This window comes from Convolutriloba macropyga, chromosome 3 (genome assembly GCF_964194025.1).
Source record: "Convolutriloba macropyga chromosome 3, txConMacr16.3, whole genome shotgun sequence".
Taxonomy (NCBI): domain Eukaryota; kingdom Metazoa; phylum Xenacoelomorpha; order Acoela; family Convolutidae; genus Convolutriloba; species Convolutriloba macropyga.
In genome coordinates, this window is record NC_134470.1 from 29,526,820 (window position 1) to 29,547,541 (window position 20,722).

At 35.5% G+C, this 20,722-nt stretch overlaps 1 protein-coding gene across 2 annotated transcripts in view; it reads right to left on the reverse strand.

The window, feature by feature from the left end:
• Positions 1–2,043: 2,043 nt before the first annotated feature.
• Positions 2,044–20,722, reverse strand: part of LOC142336984 (uncharacterized) — a 46,262-nt gene continuing 27,583 nt past the window's right edge. The window contains exons 7-15 of one of the 2 annotated variants that reach the window (XM_075385986.1): positions 19,354–19,486; positions 18,824–18,896; positions 16,566–16,615; positions 15,993–16,132; positions 7,913–7,997; positions 7,369–7,548; positions 3,503–3,571; positions 2,120–2,287; positions 2,044–2,087 (exon numbers count right to left, since the gene is read on the reverse strand). In XM_075385986.1, coding sequence (XP_075242101.1) covers positions 2,180–2,287; positions 3,503–3,571; positions 7,369–7,548; positions 7,913–7,997; positions 15,993–16,132; positions 16,566–16,615; positions 18,824–18,896; positions 19,354–19,486 — 838 coding nt within the window. In that variant the 3' untranslated portion in view covers positions 2,044–2,087; positions 2,120–2,179. The remainder of the gene's footprint in view (positions 2,088–2,119; positions 2,288–3,502; positions 3,572–7,368; positions 7,549–7,912; positions 7,998–15,992; positions 16,133–16,565; positions 16,616–18,823; positions 18,897–19,353; positions 19,487–20,722) is intronic. The other variant, XM_075385987.1, reaches the window with a different exon arrangement.

Genomic DNA, 20,722 nt, shown 5'->3' on the forward strand with positions numbered 1-20,722 from the left:
CTTAATCCTTTTTTACGCAGAGCATGGCCAACTTCTTGCGATCTAAACATATAGATATCACCCAACCGTGATAAATGGAGTCTGTTTCAGTTCATCTTCCGGGGTCGAGTATTTTCCCCGAAATAACAGGGAAAACAGTTTAAGGAGCGTAAAAAAGTTTCTTACACCGTTTGTTCTCCGCTTAATAAGGGTGGAAAGAGTGTAATTTAAAAATGCAATTTTAAGAATTATTCGAATAAAAGCGAAATTTCTTTATTTCTACGCTCTTTATGATTACACTCTCTACTCAAGTGTACACTCTTTTTTACACACTTTATCTTATTTTTACACTTTAAAATTACATTCTTTCAACCCTTATTAGGCGGAGAACTAACGGTGTAAAAAACTTTTTTTACATCTTTACACTCCTTTTCTTACTTTTACACTTCACATGGTTTCTATATATCTCAATAAGCGATAATAGATTGTCTGCTGATCCATACAGCTGATCCAATCCCTACTGTATAATGACACATGAACGCCAGGTGATAATCTATCATAATGCATGCATGGGGAGCTCTATTTTAAGACGTGGAAGAGCACTCAAAGAGGTAAATTGGATGAAATTCTATCTTAATACGGAGGCTACTGGCCATCCACCTCCATCCACTTATGAATCAATAAAAACGTCCTGCATAATTTGAAAGAGTCCATGTATACTCCAGGTCTGGTTACCAAAAATCTAAAATTATTTTTTTCTAAACCCTTGAAATTTACATGTCCCAAAGTTTTTATGGAGAAAACATCAAAATAGTTTTATAATAGTCCATACTGTTATAGCACTGTTTTTTGCAAAATTTCGAAATCAGACATTGGATTTTATGGGTAAAATGTTAATTCCAATCTTCAGATTTCATTATAACCGAAAGTGATCAACCCGTGTTGACCTTTCTTGGCAACCATATCCAAGAGCCATATATGGTTCCATACACGCCATACAAAATTTTCGTTGCATGATCTTACCATGGTTGCCAAGTTTTCCATACAAATTTTTTTTCGCGTTTCAGCGATTCCATGAAAGGGTGGGTATACACGTAGAAAGTAGACAGGATAAACCACAAACAGAACATTTTTGGTCTCTATTGCTCTTGTATGGCATCCAAGAAATCTTGTATGGCATCCAAGAAAACTTGTATGGCATCCACGTCTGGCTCTTGTATGGCATCCAAGAAATCTTGTATGGCAACCAAGAATTCTTGTATGGCATCCACGAAACTTTCCATGGCATCCAGGAAAGCACTTGAATCAACGATAAAGACCAGAAAACAATGAAGCGGCTATAAATGGTCAAGAGAGAATTTTTTCAATCATTTATTAATCTCGTAAGCTTGAGATGAGAAGCATTTATGGCATACAGGAAAACCGTAACCCAACCACAAGAAGCCACGATAGTGTTTATTGCAGCAATTAGTTCTCTTGTTTGAATAAATTTAAGTTCGTGAGATCAAGTGGGGTCAATTAGACCACTTTTGTCTCTAAGGGGTCCTTAATATACAAATACAATACTTCCTGTGGCACAACATCTAAAAAAACATATATTTTGCATCAAAATTATGAAAAACACTTGTAAGCACTTGTAAGCAAGCATAGAATAATAAAGAAACACAAGTTTAAATATCGGGTGAAAACTGCAGAGAGACAATCGGAAGTCATAAAGACAAATTAACATTTTTGGGTAAAGAAAAATTTGAAGAAAAATATATTACGAGAAAAAGTGTTGTATGTCATATTTAGCCTAGTATGAAAACTAAGGTTTTATTTTTCAATTCCATCCAAAATATGAAATTTATATAATTGTTCTGCTCTCAAAAACTTTTGTATAACTCTATGATAGGTAAGAAATCATTTATGATCTTAACATGACACAAATCATATAGGAGCTTGCATGATTATTAGTAGTCACGTTTGTCCTTGTATGATTACTAAAAACTCTCTATGGTTGATAACATAGGATAGGTAGGGCAATTTTATGGGAGCTAAAATGATGCTAAATGGAAAAAGCGGTTACATTGGTACACAAAATTCAACACACAAATATGAAATGTTACATATATATATATATATATATATATATATATATATATATATATTACAAATAGCATTTGAATTATCTACTCATATTCAGCACGTTTTTCAATTACTAGGCGTAGGCGTTAATGAGGTTAGTGAATTTTTCCACAAATGTGTCAAAGTTCTTCTCCAAAACACATGCCATTAGATCCTTCTGGAAGTTCCTGATTCTGTCAACCTAATGCATGCAAAAAGTGATGTCACATTGATTTTAAAACGAAAAATTATTGCTATGGTTTCAGTGTAATCTGATTTTTGACTAGACAAACACCCCTAGCTTCTTGATAATTCCGCATTTGTATACCCTGACAGAACGCCAAGTCTTAATCAATACCGAAAAGTCTTATTGTAGGTCTTGTGCATCAGTACTGTATCAGCTCTGATCATGCCAGTTTTTAGACATGGTTCCTCTAGAATCAAGTGTCAAGACTTGGCAAATCTTGAGTCAAGTCTTCGCCAAGACTTGACAAGTCTTAAGACTTGAAATAAGACGTGATCAGAACTGATTAGCCAACCCAAGAGGTGTATTTCACTGTAAAAGTACTGACTGGAGAAGAACCGGAGAAGTAAAGACTTAAAAATCGTTCCGGGTACTTAAATGGAGGCGGTTGGCTCTTGCGGATTTTGGTACCTTGCGCATGTATTGCGCATACAACCCAAATCCGCAAAAGTTTTGTAAATCTCAGTTATACTAATTATGCTGCGAACTTTAATCAAGCGATCAGTCAAATTTGGCTGTAACAATTTAGACATCCATTTGCCGCGTTAGACCCATCATTACGATCATTTTTAAGGATTTTACTGATTGCGGTCATTTTTCTGAATTTCGGCTAAAACTTAGGTACGCCTATACTTGGCAGGAAAATGGCCAAATATTTACCTGACACTGGCTTTTATGATCTCAACTAAAGCCTGCGAGCGTACGGTAGATAAATGAGAATTACGTTTTACTTGCTTTGTATTTAATATTCAAATTTTACTAAATTAAATCTAACCGCTGTATTTTGCATTCGAGAATATCAGAGAAGCTTTTTAGCTATATATATATCATGTCTTGGAAAACAAGAGCCTCCATTTTTGCTTATTCTCCAAGAAAAACAGTCAAAACTGTTTTCCCTTGTAGTTTAAGAAGCTCATGAGGACTCACGAAAGAACCAAGACTCTTTAAATGCCTCCTTTCTGTTGTTATGGAGAAGTAGTATCCATAGAACTTCCATATTATGGAGAAGTTGTAGTCATGAAACTTCCATTTGTGGAACATTTTTAGTCATAGAACTTTCATTTATGGGAAAGTTATAGTTTTACCAATCTTTTAAAACTTTTTTGATTTATGAAGTCAATGGCCCATAATATGAAAGTTCTATGATTAAAACTTTTTATCAAACCGGGTTACCTTTTCAGTAACTGTAGCATAGCATTCAACCAATCGGTTTTCGGCCACTGAGAACGCGTTTTTGGCCTCCTGAAACAGTGTTAATATATCAACCTTTAGATATTTAAGTGATTTCAACAAAAAACAAAATCAATCATAATAGGTCGTACTGCTTATGAAAAATTAATTCTGTTGTTTCATCAAGGGCTGAAATTGACTTAAATTTTCCCCTAATATTTTGTAGTGAGATAGATGCAAGCATTTTATAGCAATCATGCAGATGAGAAAAATAACAATCCTTACTGAAAAACGGGAGAGTTTTTTTGTTGAGTGCTAATTTTTTACCCCTCAAATCAGAAAACAAGATAGGGTTCTAAGGCAGTAGTCTATTTCTTGCTGAATATGAAAAACAGTACTATTCAGCCCCGGCATCTATTTTGGAGACCAACTATACATGTTTCTCGCCTGATAATTGCTTCTGTTTTTGCAAGTATAGCAACTTTAGAAATACAGACGTTAGCCAGTACCAATTTCGATTAGAACTTTAACATTTGATGCTGATTTCTACTTTTTTGTCCTGAAAATTGTGGATTTCACTTAGTATCGCTCAATCAACCCAGTTGGCTCCTCAATTGATTTTATTTCCTATAATGTAGATACAACGCAACTTCAACAATGTCTGAAGCCAACGAATTGAAAAATGCCGACAATTTCTATGTAAACAGGCTGAGTTCGGGCACAGGGACGCTTGTAATGAAGTTCAACGGATTTTGCAGACAAAAAAATCAACAATCTTGTCAAATGTCAGTCTCCTTCCAATAATTTACAAAATAAATTATGTTTGCACATAAGACATGGAGTGATATGCCGACCGTATACGGCCAACGTTTGAGATCAATTAAAATTTTTTTATTCGATTATAATTGAGCGCCTTCATGTGATGAATACGGAAAAAACTTACCCGGAGCTAAGCGTCATAGAAAACTAGAAATGAAACATATTCAACAGTGGCTTTTTAAAGAATCATGAACTTTTCATGTCAACCTATTAAATGTAAAGCATAGTTTTACAATAGCGAATTTCGAACTCTGTTTATATAATGAGCAGCATTTGTTCAAGCTCAGTGTCTTCAAAACTCAGCCTAAGTATCAGCCTTTTGAGCCAATTTTTAAACTGAATAAAACTAAATGCAGAAGTCATAGGTCAAATTAAAAGTTCAAATGAACCAAATTGGCAAAAACCATCAAATAGCAAAAATTCAATCTAAATTAAATCGTTTACATAACTCAATTCAAATAAAAACCAAAAAAATGTATGATTTAACTTGATTTGACACAGAGTATGTGATGTGCGAGTTGTTGAAATTTCTTCGCCCTGCGTCTTCTCATGAAACTGAGAGACAGTAGAGCTCAGGTTGTCGCTGACTTTAATTTCATTAAATAAAACTTGCAGTTCTTCAAATGGTTGCAAGAGTTTTGTTGTTCTTCAGAATTAAGCAAGAGAATTGATATAAAAATAGACAACGCTTCAAGTGCAAAATCCATAAACTGCGTGCCTCTATTACCCATGAGGTGTGCCTCAATGATAAACCAATGGTATGCTCTCATTAAAGGTTCACATTCAGAAGTCTGTCTTGTCGTTTGCTGGAGTGTTTGTTCCACGAAAACTTTTCTTGTTACCATTTTAAATCAAATATCATAACGGCAGTGATCTAGACAATAATGTGTTGTGGTGGCGAAGAAAAAAATGAAAAAAACAATAAAGGTCGTGAAATCTGCTGTTTTAATTGGAGGATTTTGCGATGCGTGTTAGGTTTTTGAATTTTTCATATGTATCAGTTACATGGTTTTTTAAATGAAAAAAGATAATACAGGCTACAATTATTCTGTATTGCCTGCGATTGAAATAAAATTTTGAATTCACTGTTCATTATTCAATCAGAATGCACCTTCTTTTGTGCTGACGAATTGTAGAACGTACCTTTTGCTGTACCAACTGAAAACAGAATGCAACTTTTGCTATATGGTTTCAGACTATTCCTTTGGTTGGAGGTCAGCAATACAGAAAAGAAACATAGCCGGCAGATTGCCGAAAAATAGCCGCAGTTGACGCGCTTAATTAACATCGGGATTGAAACAGAAAAAGAAAGAGGGAGAGAACAAATGACTGAATTTTTACTGTTTGCTATTCAATTTGAAAAAGTGTTCTAATTTGGCGTGCAGTTTCAGTTAAATTCTAAAACAATACTTAATTCAGTCTCTAAAAAGACAACTAATAAGTTTTATACTGATATCAGCTAGCAAACACTCTAATATTTTGATAACCTAACTCTCAATGATTTAAAGACTGGGCTTCATTGGTTTATCCAGTCTCTTTTGATTTTCCTTTTTTGACTCTGACCGTATTCACTCAGTTGAAACAGTGAGTGAAGTAAGTCAGAAGTCGTGAGAATCGTGACTTATGGACACCAGAAAACGTGGTCAAAAGACAAAGCGAATTAAAAATAAAGTAGAGTACCTAAATAAAATGAGAGCGCCGTGGGAGCAATCCCTGGCTGTAATAAAAATAACAAACTGGGGTTGAGACCGCAAAGCTTGTTAATTTAAGGCGAAATTCAACTTTACAATTCCTAAAATATTTCTGTTGATTTGCTTCTGTGGAGACAAAACCGTAATCCGGATATTTGGCCAGGAAATGATTATTTGAAAAGTTTCAGTAACTTCACTTTTGAACCTTCCTGAAATTTTAAACATATAAAGTGCACTCAATGCTGTAGGCTGAATCTTATACAAAAAATCCGCTGAAAGTATAACTACAGCAACAAAATGTGAAGTTATAATAGGAGAGGAAGAGTACAGACAAATGCAAAATAGCAATTTAGCAAAGTTTTTCTTTTTAATGCCAAATAACTTTTTTTAAAATATGTAAAGACTGCCGCCTGCAACATTTCTTTTAAAGCAGAAAAGTGTTAATTAAGAGTTGATCGTATAATATTTGAGGGTTTTCCAGGCTGATGAATATGCATGAGACGTACAACAGAACTGATACACAAAATGATATCTTCAAAGTTTTATTAGCTAAGAAAACTTAGACTCCAATTTCTAAGGAATTGTAAATAGATACTGCAATGAAAACTCAATTATAAAAAGTTTCGGTTCAACGTCGTCCAATGAAACAATTGGCACAATTAATTAACAAACAGCGTTGCCTTATTCAGATCAAGTTTTCTAAAAATCTTATGATTAAAGAATTTTGCAAAAAAATTGACACAGCAACAGCCGATTTTTACCCTCTGCGGTGTCTTCGTACGTTTTTTACCTATTGTAACAAATGCATCATTAACACAGCTGGTTTTTAACTCTATTTTCAAATTATATGCAATTAAACTTTGTTTCACTTTACCCATTCAGAAGAGAACTAAGAATCTGTCTAACTTATCAATCTGCTTATCACACATTTTGTTAGCTACAGTTCTTTGAACCAACTCTTACATAACCAGCGGAATAGAGATGAAGCTGACTTGCTACACATAATGATATCTAAACTGCTTTTCAACGATAGAAAACGCACAATTTTTTTACCAAAAAACAATGGCTCGATATCCAGGTTAGGTTTCGCACAAGTAGAAACTGGCGTTTTCTTATTAAAATATAATTTTAAACTAGCTGAGATCTTGTCAATTTCTTAAAAGATAGTTTGGTGCAAAAATTTGTGAAGTCTGAAGGCTGAAATTTGAGCACTTCACTGTAATCTATTACACAGTTTCAAAAAGAATAGTCACTGCGGGTTCGGAAAGAATCAAATTGATTCATATATGTTATGGTCGCATTTTTATGAGGTTAGACAGCAATTAATCGGGAATTAATCAGAGCATGCATTTGACTGACCTTGAGGTCGTTGACACCCCATTTCAGTTTCTTCTCTGTTCTCTCTTTTATGGTCTGTAGCATCTTAATCTGTTTGAGCACTGAGGCCTGTGACTCTGATGCACTTTTGATCTCTCCCTGACACTTGCTTAACTCTCTCTGTTTTGATGACAAAGTGTCATCTTGCTTCGAGATCTGGTTCTGCACAGAAGAACAAAATAATATCATTCAGAGATATTCACAGAGAGTAAGAGAGATTCATCAAAATAACCAGAGCGCAGAACTCAAGTGTTTAATCGAGGCTTAATTTGTTGTATTTTACAAACTTCAGACCTCAAAACAATCTAGAAATTGTTTCATATAATTTAGGGATAACATATGATATAGGTAAGCAAACAGATAAATATGCTATTGTCAAAAACGTAAATTATGACAGTTTTAGAGATAATAATACTCATAAATAATCTAAAAAGCCCCAATCTTGCCAATAAGGGCTTGGTTCTCCTTAATTTCACGGCCCTTAACATTATTATTTTTGTAAAAGTAAGATCATCCATAACCTGACCTTAAGGCAGCGTTGCTCGAATGTCAGCTCCTCCACCTTCAACCGTAACTCTTTGTTGTTTTGCTCAATGCGCAGGATATCTTGGCTGAAATCATACAGGCAAACCTCGAATTTCACACAAGTATAGCAGATTCGCGTTAATAACTTGTCCGTTATTTCGGCATCACATCCCAGGCTGAGGTGTGCGCTCGGATTCGTCCTGGTCCAGACTATTTCGAGCGCACACCTGACTTTTGTGTGACACCTGACCTCGAAATTACAGGATCTGGAAGGTGGAATGAGCGCATTTGAGTCTGATCATAAGCGGATTCGAGCTCACTTCAAGCGCATACAGACTCGAGCGCGCTTGAGTCTGGATCAGGGCAATTTTGGTCTTGGACGGTCTGGATCAGGGCGGTTTCGAGCGCACACCTCAGCCTGGGATTCCACGGAGTATGCGAGGCATAGCTGTAACCAGACATAATGGGTGCTCTTAAATTACATTGCAAGAGGTAAGATTTCCCTAATTAAAAATTTATCTTTTACTTTAATTAGTTGTGTACCTTATGTCAATCAAAAAATTCAACTAAACTACAGACGATTTTGGCCGACTGGGTTACATAATATTATATATGAAGGCTATTTTGAGTTTATAAAATTCACTTATGACTGCAATTAAAAAGTAACTGGTTGAATTATTCATTTTGAGGTGCCTAAAATTAAGATTTTTGCGAAAAAATCGAGACTCTATCTTGAAAGGTGGATAAATAGATATATCAATAACAAAATAGATATAAATAGATATATCAATCACAAAACAGATATATATATATATATATATATATATATATATATATATATATCAATTTTGAGACAAATCTGATTTTATTTTAGTTAGATAAGCAAAACAACAGATGCGCGGAAATTTGAAACGTTCAAAGATTTGAAACGTTATCTAAAAATGATTGCTCTCATCAACAATTGGTATAATCAATTTATAGGTTTCTTTTTGTGTGTGATGTAATTCCTCACGTAATTGGAAATTGAAACGTAGCCAAATACGCTAGGTGAATTTCACTCCCGCAGCAGTGGGTTGCAGATGTGGGGAAAAGAAAATGGTAGAGGCAAAAAATGTGTTAGATGAATACACTATGGTACCAAAAAGCTGCGTACAGCATAATGTCTGCTTTTAAAACATGATTTGTGCTACATAATCATGATTTGCATGATTTATTCTCGTTTTCTCCGCTTAAAAGGAAAAAAATGGTTAATCGTTTTGTTCCTTTACTGTTTACCAAGCTGCTACGAGATATCGTCTTCTCATGAGCGAATATGAACACAAAACAACTCAACTTGAAAGCAACTTCCAGTGCATAGTATGCATACAAACGTTACCTGAAAAAAGCTTTGGGACCAAAAAGTCGAGCGGGAGACCCACAAAATCGTAAAAAAAACATAAAAGTTAGCTAACAACGTTTTGAAGATCGCAAAATCTCACATGAGCGTGTTAGAGTAACTCAATGCATTTTCTTCCACGATACGATTTCCAGAGGTACAGTTAGAGGCATTCTAAAAAATATTTTTTGTGAGATGCTGCCAGAAATCATTTTAAAGAAAAAAAGCAAATTTTGTTCAAAATTGTATATCAACATGCTCAAGAAGCCTTTTTCTCTGGCAGAATGTCGTCCTTACTGATTAAATTAAAGTTGGCATCTCCACTGACGGAATTATTCGAGTTTTTTTTGCAGAAAATGTACGAGATTTCTTAAAAGAGAACAAAAAATTGAGTTCGGACAATGACCACTTATGTTTTGGGGCGCAATACGATCAGATGGACGACAAATGCCTGATGGTGTCCAAACAAGCTAAACGCTATTGATCATTTTTTGAATGCTATGGGTTAATTGTTGAACAATTACCTGGAAAAATGCATTTTCAGGAAGTTATTTTTTAAACAAGATGATGCTACTCTGCGTATATCGAAGATCGTCGGATTTTTTTTTCAAGAAAAGGTACTGGACTGGCTGGCATACTATCGGAATCTGAATCCTTTTGAAAATTTATTGGCGATTTTGAAGCAGCGATTACAAAAACAGACAGTTTTTGAGAAACACTGGAGAACAACTGTCCGAAATTTGGATCGAAATTAACGCAGATGTCGCAAAAAACCTGCATGAGAACTACACAAAACATCTGCTAGACATTGAAAAAGATAAAAGTGTAATAACGCATTAATAGAGACTTAATTTGATCTCGAAGTATTTTATTATGTGATGTTTGCAATGCTTACTAAGTATCTCTATGTGTACTTAGCTTTTTAGTACCCTAATGTTTTATTCGTGCCGTTTGTGCTTTGAAGATTTGCTTACACAGCGCACACAGAAAGCCTGGCAAAAATCTATTAAAGGTGCTCAGACACTTAATACCACGACTTTATCATTTTTTAAAAATCGTTAAGAAGGAAAGTCGCCTTAAGTGCCTTAAGCCCTGAAAAATTTACTCCAAAAACAAAAACAACACGGTTTGGCCAATGTTTCTATAGAAAGACACGCCACTACAATAAATTCTTAAATGTTTAAAAAGGAGAAATTAATCAACTCAGGAAACAGTCGTTTTCAACAAAATTTTGGACGGTGACCAATTCTAACATTTTCAGGTGTTATTTTGAACTTTCCGGCCATGAAATGTAGTACATGAGAGATTTTTTGTACTAAAACCAATATCAGCAGTGCTTTAGAAGATAGAAAAAATCAGTAAATAATCAAACAAAGAAATAATCAGTAGTTGAATACTCATATATCAGAGACATTTACTCGGCCACAAGAAAATTCTAATTGCAAGGGTTGTGGTAGCGTTTTATTCAGACAAAATTCTAGCATTTTTTTTACAATCTTTTGCAGAATGTGCAATTCTTTGGATATTTCCAGATCGAAGAAAAAACGGGTTGTAGTTTTTTAAACACTAATGCAAATTCTGATCAACAGTTCATGAGAGTACAAAAATCAAGTACATAGGTCGCTCTCTTGCAGATTAAAATCAACGTACCGACGTTTTTTAGGTTTAAAAACGAACATACCAACGATTTAATTTGGTTGAACACAAACTTACCGACGATTACCTAGATTTGGATATTGAGTTAGAAAAAAAAACACTTAGCTTAAGGAAATAATAAAGTTTAACTTACTATGAATATATCATGCGCAGGTTAATCAAAGCAACACAAAACTGATATGAACAAAGCTTGGTCTAATTAAGAAGAATATTTTCTTGTTGACGCACATTGAATTAGGTTATTTGCAATAGTTGCAACTTATCCAATGTTGAATTTTCCCAACTCCACCTCAGGTACGTTTTGTCAGGATAACTCCAGAAAAAAACACATCTCCCGGAAAGCTTTTTTAATCTTTTCAAACTTGCTCAGGATTAGGATTCGCCCTATGGAGCTATGATTACATTATTATTTTGATTTTTCTTTTATTGGGTATCTCTGCAGGCAAATTTCTGGGACTTTTCTAATCTCAAGAAATGAAATAACCATCTGAATCTATTAATTTCGTCTCTCCCGTAAATTTCTATTTTCTATATACAAAATCATATATTCTTCCCTCAATCTTGAATAGTTCACTGATCTCACTTAGTTAAATACGATTATGTTTCTCGTGTGAAAGTCGGCAGGCACTCCACAGCCATTTTTAAGTCACGACAGTAAATTTTGAGACACAAAAATAGTCGGAAACATTTTTGTTTTCAGTGATATTTTTTCAAAACTGTTTTGCTCTCTCAAATCACAAGCAACCAACGGAGAACGAAGATGTTGACATACATCGGAAAGAAACAATTCATCCCCATTGGTATTATAAGCTTTGAGGCGATGATGCAGGCAAATTACTACAGGGAAACAGTGCACTCGGGTTCTGTACAGTGGTTGAAACGACGAGAAATAATGAAGGGGCACAGAATGAGGAAGCGTGCATATGAGAAAACAATTAGAGAAACTGAAGACAAGCGGAAAAAAGGGCACTCAAGCACTATTTCTGAGTGAAACCACTCTCAAGCTAATGCTACCGGACTATGTGAGAGCTGGGTGGTCATAGAATTGGAAGAGCTTTCCAGGAACCGTTTCAGAGGATAAAGTCGGGGTAAATTTGGTGGCACAACTGGCCTGACCACCATTAGAGGATTTTAAGGATTTGGGCAGTTTTTCACCATAAGACGCGAGTTGCTCGTAAGAGTACCAGAACCAGTGTAGGAGGACCTCTTCAATTGTTTTCACCGGAATGGTCTGCCAATGATGTAGGAAATCTTCGTCATACAAGATAACTTCAGCCCGACACAAAATTCAAAGAGTTGAAGAAAAGCCTGCTAAACTCCCAAGCCAGCACACCAAAGGGATAAAAAGGACAGGGTGGTTCAGTGGCACTAGAAGTGACAGCTTATTTCCAAAAGGTACCCAGGAAAGAAAGCGGCTATTGGTGTGGGATCCCTGAAACTTTGGAAAGGACTGCAAAAAGAAAGCACGTCAGCAAGTTGGCTATAATGTAAACACAGATAGACGATATGCAAAAAAAACATAGAAAAGAAAGCAGCAAAAGTTCGGCAGTGGCATTCGGTTCAACACTGAGTACACCTGACAAAAACTAGTTGCCGGCTTTTACCCAATGGATTGCAGCGGGCATATTTGTGGACACTGATTTCACAGAGCAAAGCGTAACGAATTTTGAGAATTTTGATTTCTTTTTGTACCTGTTTAACTTGGTTCCATAAGACTCTGTTGCTGCCTGATTTTCCTGCAAACCTTCTCTGAGTCTCACGATTTGCAGAGTGGAAAAATAGTTTCTCTTTTGAGAGAGAGAGGGAGAGAAATTAGTTGCTCCAAACCCCGACAGGGATTTGGGTAAAACAATTACAAAAGAAAAATTTGTTTTATTTGCCCTGCAGAGTTCTTGAAAACAAGACATTTTCTAGCAGTGTGATTATAGACATTAAAAATAACTGACAGAAGCAAATTGACATTTGAATCAAATGGATACGGCCACAAATAAACCAAAACTTCGAGCAAACCTAATTAAGAGCGGCATGTGTGGGATTGGCCAAGATCACAAAGGTTCCACGTTCATTAGTAACAGAAACTCAAGCAAACGGAACCTGAAGAGATTGTTAACACATGTGATGGATTGTTTCAGTTTTTAATGAGAATTTGGGTTCCTCTTTTTCACTCTGGTTGCAAAACAATACAAGAAATTTGCGCTTTTGGACTTGCTGAAAGCTAGGAGAGGAGTTCTGGCCAATCCAAAGTTTTGGTTTCCAGAGTGGGCACGCCCAAGAATCGCAGACAAAACCATGCAAAGATATCCTTCTAAGGTAAGTTGAAGAGGTATTGCTTAGACGCTTGCGTGATAGTTGCGACAGCCATAACAGAGAAGTCAATACAGAATGTGCTTGCTGACTGGTGCAACTCGACCTTGTTGGTTATGAGAATACGCTTGCTCAGTGATTTCAGACTGTCTTTGTTGATGTGAGTAGCGGTTTCTCACTATGTAGCCACGATAAAAAACTTTTTATGTGGGACGGTGAAAAAAAATTGTCCAGCAAAAACACTGAGAAAAACAAACTAAATCTCAATAGGAAAATTAGTTATAGTTAGCTGCACGGTATTCATGATGAAGAGAAAAAAGGACTCATGCAAACTTGAATTCAAGACGTTAAAGGGAAATTTTGTGGAGTACCGAACTGAGGAAAGCAATTATTTGCTCTATGAATATAATTTACGCAAACTGAGGATAAACCGAAGATTGATCTTCAAGGAGTCTCAATCCTTGATGAGACAGAATCAAATCAACTAACAGACTAATACGCAGATTGTAGGGGAATCTGGTAACCAGATGATGGCCAGCATGATGAGCGCAAAAACGAAAATCGAAGCGCGAGTAGCATTACGCAAATAGATAAGACGCTCATCAAAAGCAAAGCTCAGGTATAAAACTAATATAGTGAAGAGAAGATAATATCTATTCCTATCAAAACTGTGTATCTGATGGTAAATAATGGGTCTAAATATTACTTGCAGGCAGTGATACAGATTATTTCTCACAGTCACAGACGTTTGGTTTCATTGTCGATGGCCTGATCCGAGGTTCACTTATATCCGAGGAATAAGTGAACAGAGCTAAGCCCAGACAAAAGATGCGATTAAAAAACTTTATCGAAAAATCGAAACAAGCCTTGCTGTGACTGGGAATGACTTTTTGGAACTCAGATCAATCTAAGAAGCTAAGCAAAACGACAAGTGGCACCAATGATACAACGATACCAATCAGCGACATTGAATCTAGTGAGACAAACCACAAAAATAGACATGGACACCAACAGACAAAGTAAAATTGAGAATCAGTTGTCAAGTTGAAAATCACAAAAAACAATATTTGCAAAGCGTTTACGACAAGCGGAAGGAGTGAATTAAAATGAGATTTTTTCTGAAAGATGCAAGCCAGAAACTCTCAGGATTCTACTTACAGTATCAGCTGATCAGGATCAGATCACGCATCAATTAGATGTATAGGCGAGTTTTTGGACTCGCCTACGGAATGGAAAGTGTGAAAAAATCTCAATAAATTGTGAAATAAGGGCAAGAGGGATGAATTTTGTTTGCCTATTAAGCAAATCAATTTATGGTTTGCAGTAGGAAACTATCAGCTAGTACATGGAACTAGCGGATTATCTTTTAAATGTGGGATTCACCAGAAACAGGAACAAAAGTTGATCGTTTGCGAGTGCAGAAAAAGAAGACTACATCTTCTTGTTTTTGGCTGACTATATTCTTGAGAAGCTGACTATATCCGAGGAACACGATTGTGATCTTCGACATCAAAATGTTTCTAGAGGCTTCCTTCCTGATAATAGACATAAAAAACTTTACCGTTTTCTTGATCAACGAGTACCAAGAGAGCTAAATGTCATCAATGCTTGAGCTATTTCAGTGGAATGAGTACAAACCCAAACAAAATCTAGCGGACCTAAAAACAATTCGGTAAGCACAGAGCTTGTTGTGATTACCTTAAATCTGTTAGAAGCAAGAGGTCTTAATATGTTTTCAATTGTAACATATTCTTCCGACACATAACAGCGGAAAACATCAGAAAAAAACAATTGGCCACTACGCCAAGCACAACGATCTTGGCAAAACACTCAGCTGCGGGGTCATGTTTCGGGTCGAAATTGCTGTACTTCATTTGCAATTGGCAAAAGACAGAGTTGCAACGCGCTTTGCAAACCTAGTCTGGAAGGAGAGGAGCAAATATATATAGACGAAACTTCACCCTTTGGGGAAAAGAGAGAAGATGGGACATTTCACATACACTTCTTCCCGCTGACAAATGTCTGCAGACATGTTTAAAAAACAGTTACCCGTCTCAAAGTTGAAATCTTTCCGTTTTCATGGGAGCGTTGGGGTGTTAGGATTTGAGTTTCAAACTTAACTTATATTTGAAGAAATTTTAGAGGCAATATTCCAGAGACAATGACAAGCACATTTGATCCAAAGTAACAAAGTTATCAAAACTAATCAAGCTAAATTCAGCTAAGAACACTGAAATCTTGTTCATGCGCTCAAAATTAGATAATTATTAACAGCTGTGATTTTTTTGATGTTCTTTCTCATCTTCATCGTAAGTGCCTATGTGGCCAGGATACCTTTGGAAATAGATCTTATAAATTAACATTTTTGGTCACACTTAGGACTCCCACTATAAATATGGTGCTGTGATTAGTTTTCTATCTTCATTTTTTGAATAAATTTTTGAATTCATTTTTGAATTGGGTGTTTGCAGGGAACTTTTTTCTGTCTTTTCCATCTCACTAATGCAAATCACCATATTGATTTATTAATAAGATCTCTCCCGTAAATCTCTAAATTCTAGTAAAGATCATTACTTATTTAAAAATGCTTTCGTTCCGGTTGAGAAGGTTTATAAACCAAAGAGAAGAAAACGTAGGAAGAAAGAGTGTGGGCTTTTGTTGTTTTTGTCTAACTCAGACCGAATATACCGACGATTTCCTACTTTTCAAACGACAGCTTTGAAGTGGATTTATGTCCCTTCCCTACCTTATGTCTTCGATCTGTTTGCCAATATCTTCCTCTTCGTCCTTGTACTTGTCTATCTTCGCTTTCAGTTCATCTCTCTCTGCAGCCAACCGAGGCAGGAAGTCAAACTTGAAGTTGTGAGATACTGTCCGATACACGTTCTTAAATTTATTGTAATTCAATGAACTCACATTCGATTTCTGGAGGCTTTCCCTCGTGAACAAAATTTTTGTTTTCCGACCATGTGTGACACCAATAAAATTATTGGTGTCACATAAGGTAGAAAAACAAAAACATTTCAATTTTCTCGTATTTTAAAGATGTTTGTTCGCACTAAAAACCTGATAAATGGACTGATTATGACTGCGTAAATTATTATTTTTTTAAACATAACAATTTTTGCTGGGGCGGTCAAATTCTGCAGGGGAAAAGGATACGGTTTCAGTTTCCGTTATCGATAGTGGAAGACCATTAGACTGGACGCCTGATTTCTGTTCGATTTAACAATATAGAAAAAGTGACTTTATAGTCCTAGTACTTTATCAACTGTACTTATACTTTCTGTTTTTGTCTAAATGACAGCAGTTCACTTACTTCATTGTGCTTCCATTTGTCCACCATTTCTTTGTACTTGCTCTCCATCTCTGATTCACAACTCACACACTTTTTCTTTCCTTCTCGGAAAAAAATTCTCGTCTATTTTAATCCAACAGCGTACATTAATTTCGTATGGTCTCCAGTTTTTCATATCAAAAGCAATTTAGTAAGCAATTCTGTCCTCATCATACTTATTAAGGGAAAAAGCTCAAAAGTGGGTCTATGCGTTGCGTAAATTTTGACCATTAAAACAATTGGCAGATGAAGGAACCCTTCTGCATATTTTTGAGTTTTGTGTTTGTGAAGATAAAATCTCTTTGGGGGGGGGGATCTCCACTATGAAATATTAAATTGATTGTTGAAAAATAAAATTTCTCCTGGCGACACAATAAACAGGATGTATAGCTTCATTTTTCGTGCTCATATTTTGTGCTCAGGACTTTGTAGAACCAATATGAAAGCGAAATTATTATTAATTTAAAAATAAATTTAATGGAAAGTGGTTGGTCTCCAAAGGTCAGAGAAAAATAACGTAAACCAGGAATACGGAGGCTAGTTTTAAACACTATTATTTAAACTTCGAACGTGCTCTGAAAATGATAAAATTGGTCTCGTGTTCCCGATTCATGTTTTTGAGCCCTTCATCAAGTTTTTGTGTACATACTACCAATTTCGACCGACCAGAATTTTGAAGAACATAATGAATATTTATATTTTGAAGCTCAATGTTTTAGTGCAAATAATCGCAACTTTTTTGTAAAAATTTCACCTAGTGCAATTCCTAAGAAAAATGGAGCTACGCGGGAATCGTTTTTAAGAAATAAACCAGTACGCCTAAACGCAAAGTTCTATGATAACCTTGTAAAAATCAAAAAACGTTCAAACTCCTAATGAAATTATTGATATTGTTAAAGCTTTGTAACAATTTAAAGTTAAACCTATTTGTATAAACTAGCAAAAAACTTGGTTCGCACCTAGTTGATTGATTTGCGCGATGTTATTTTTCAACGGCTGTTCCCCAATTATAACAAGAGACACTTTACACCACTCTGTTCATTTCACTGGTTTTGAAAACTACATTAAACACGCAATCATAGATTACCGTTGCACTATTTTGCGCTCAATTATTCCCAATAACTAATTGCTCAGCTGAGCCAAAAACTCAAAACAGTTTCACTCAAAATCGAAAATCCAACCAGGTTGAGAAAATCAGAAAATCAAAACTTTTCTAAATTTTGTTAATTAACGCCGTCACTGAAATAAAATTTGAAAATTCCGTCCAAACAATTTTTGGTTTTATATGCTGGCTACTGTTTCTGTATCATTGCAAGTTTTTACTAATAGCAAGTGTAATATCAGTAAACTTTATAAAGTCTCAAGTGTTGTATCTGAATTGGCTTAGCAGACAACAATATTGAAACTAAATTAGGTTTTGCTCAAACCAGTATAAGAAACTGCCCTTGTGCTGCGCGCAAATTTTATCTTACTAAAAAACTTATTTACTAAGAAACCTTGGGAACGTAATGAAAACGATTCTTTTTTCAATTTTCAACAAATTCAAGTTTTTCTAAACTGCTCAATCAATAAGTTGATTTTAAAAAGACAAACTACCAAATAATTTACAGCTCAAAAGTTGCGTTTTATTTGTAGAGTATTTGAATTTAATAAGCCCCAATTTGTGAGTTTAGAATTCTGGTATTTTTATATGAAGAGATAGTCACACGTGATTTACACGCCAATGTTGCATACTTAATAGGATACAGATAATGATATCGACAGAAAATGAACACAATTCTACAACGTTCTTTTTCTGTGTAAATTGGATATCAATGAAAAGTTGATAACCATGTAGAACTATTTTTGAACATCCTATATCGACAACTTCTTTCACCGCAAACCAGTTATAAAGGAATTGATGCCATATTAAATTTGTTTTAGTAACTTTCTCATATGTGGTGATATTGATTTGGCAACGATTGAGTGGCTTGAGTTCAAATTGCAGTTTTAACTCGAACTCAAATTTGATATCTACGTTCTTATGATAGCATACGATCATTAATTGTGTTGAGAAAATGTGAATAAAACGATTGGGTTTTATGTGGCATTGAATTTTGCTCTTTAGTAAGCTCGGTCCCAAAACTTAAATTTCTACCCATCCAAGTCAGCTCTATAATTTTTTGACAGCAATAATTTTGACTCGATATTATTTGAATGACGGACTATTTTTTAGAAAGTGTATGTGTCTGATTATATGCCTTTTATAGTGTCCCTGGTGAGTCTGTTTTGACTCCTAATCTCTGCAAGCTGCTCCTCCAATCTCTCCGCTTCCTAAAACAAAAACGAGACTTTTAATTTTATATGTTATGATTTCTGAAGACCTCAATACTTCGAAATTTTTTTCACTGATCATGGGAGGATGCAGCCAATCCACGACTGAGCTAGCATCCAAACAGAAATTGATATGTCAACAGCATGTCTCTGGCTGAGAGTGTCCATGTCCAGACCACCCTCACGCTCATGCCGATCCAGACAAAACGGATATTCATAACTCAGACTTGCGTGCGTTCATGTGGTTGATGGCCTTTATACTGTGCGTTTTTCCTTGATTGCAGACTATGCCCCCACACTATGCAGGAGTGTCAATATGTGCATACCAAATTTTATACTGGGAACTCAGCTGCTCTATCTCGTAAGACAATGCACCGGTTTGCAGTTATGTTCCACAGATCTTGCAAGATAAAGTTATGTATTCTATAAAGAAAAAAGTTAAAGAGTTTGTTGTTGCCTTGGACTCTTCCAGTTCAGCCTGGCACTCCTCTGCCCTGGCAGCTGTCTCCTCTATCAAGTTGCGCAGATTCCCAATGTCCTCCTCCTGCTGACTTAATTTGGCAGCGTATTGCTCTGCTGTGAACAATGTCCTAAGCACAAACACAGTATGCAAGTGTTGCAATACTAAACATTGTAATATACCCATCGTTCAATATCTTTTTGCATATCTCTTTGTGTATCTTGTACGATAAAGTTTCAAGAAGTTTCTGCATGATGTAGGGTTGCCGAGTTGAGGTGTGATCTAATTAAGAGCTTTCTTTGTTTTAGGAGAACTGAAAATGTAAAAACTCGTTGAACGGATCTGATAAATTCTGAGAAAACCATAGATGATTAGTTCAGCGCTTTACTGTTTGATTCAACACTTCAAGACTTTCAGCGCTTCTCACTAAATATTTTTTAGCAAATCTTTGACTGGAGTTTTCTCACCATGGATGAACTTTATTTGGATCAGATACCAAACAGAAGCTTCATATGGTCAGACCAAAATCAAAGATCTTTGAGTTTTCGTGTGTCCAAAATTATTTTTGTTTCGCTCAATTTATTGGATCGTTTATTTACATGGAAGATTCATTGACGTGCCTGTCGAAGCCTGAACCGGAGTTATCCTGCGCTTGAGTCACATTTTTAAAAGTCGGATCTTTTCCGTTTAGAGCCAAAAACATCTTTAACAGAAAAACTGAAGGTTAAATTAAAACTTCTTTGAAAATACCGGACTTGCTCAAAAAGTGCGCTCACTTCGCAAAAATATTGCTACACTTCTTTTTCATGAAGCGCTCAATTCAATTGGAATGTTTCTAAACATGGAAGATTCATTGACGTGCCTGTGGACGCCTGAACCCGAGTTATCCTGCGCTATCCATTAAGCCGATAACGTATTATTTGTAGTATTAGGTTGCATCTAATTATGAAAGAAAAATTGTTTATGCAAAAATTTAACAAAAAAACTTGAAAATCTTCTTAAAACATAGCTGGCAAGTTATGCTAAAAAAAGTGTAGTGTGTTTAATCCCTCTGACCGACGTTGGGATTGAAAAAGTCAGAAAAAAATGATAAAATTGACGGTTGCCTCGTTTAACCTAAGTGTCGAAAAATTTTCAATATGGTTTGCTTTCAGCGTTTAAATAGAGGACAATAACCGAATCAGTTAGAAGTACACTTCAAAGAACTCTGATAACTTAATGTACTAAGTCCAATCTTTATTCAATAGGTCATTTTGCAAAGTTTTCTTCTGGTTTACGCCAATTATTATGATTTCAGTTTTCGACCTTGAACTGTATTTGCGATTTCTAAATTCTCTTCGGTTGAAACCGTGAGTGAAAAATAAAT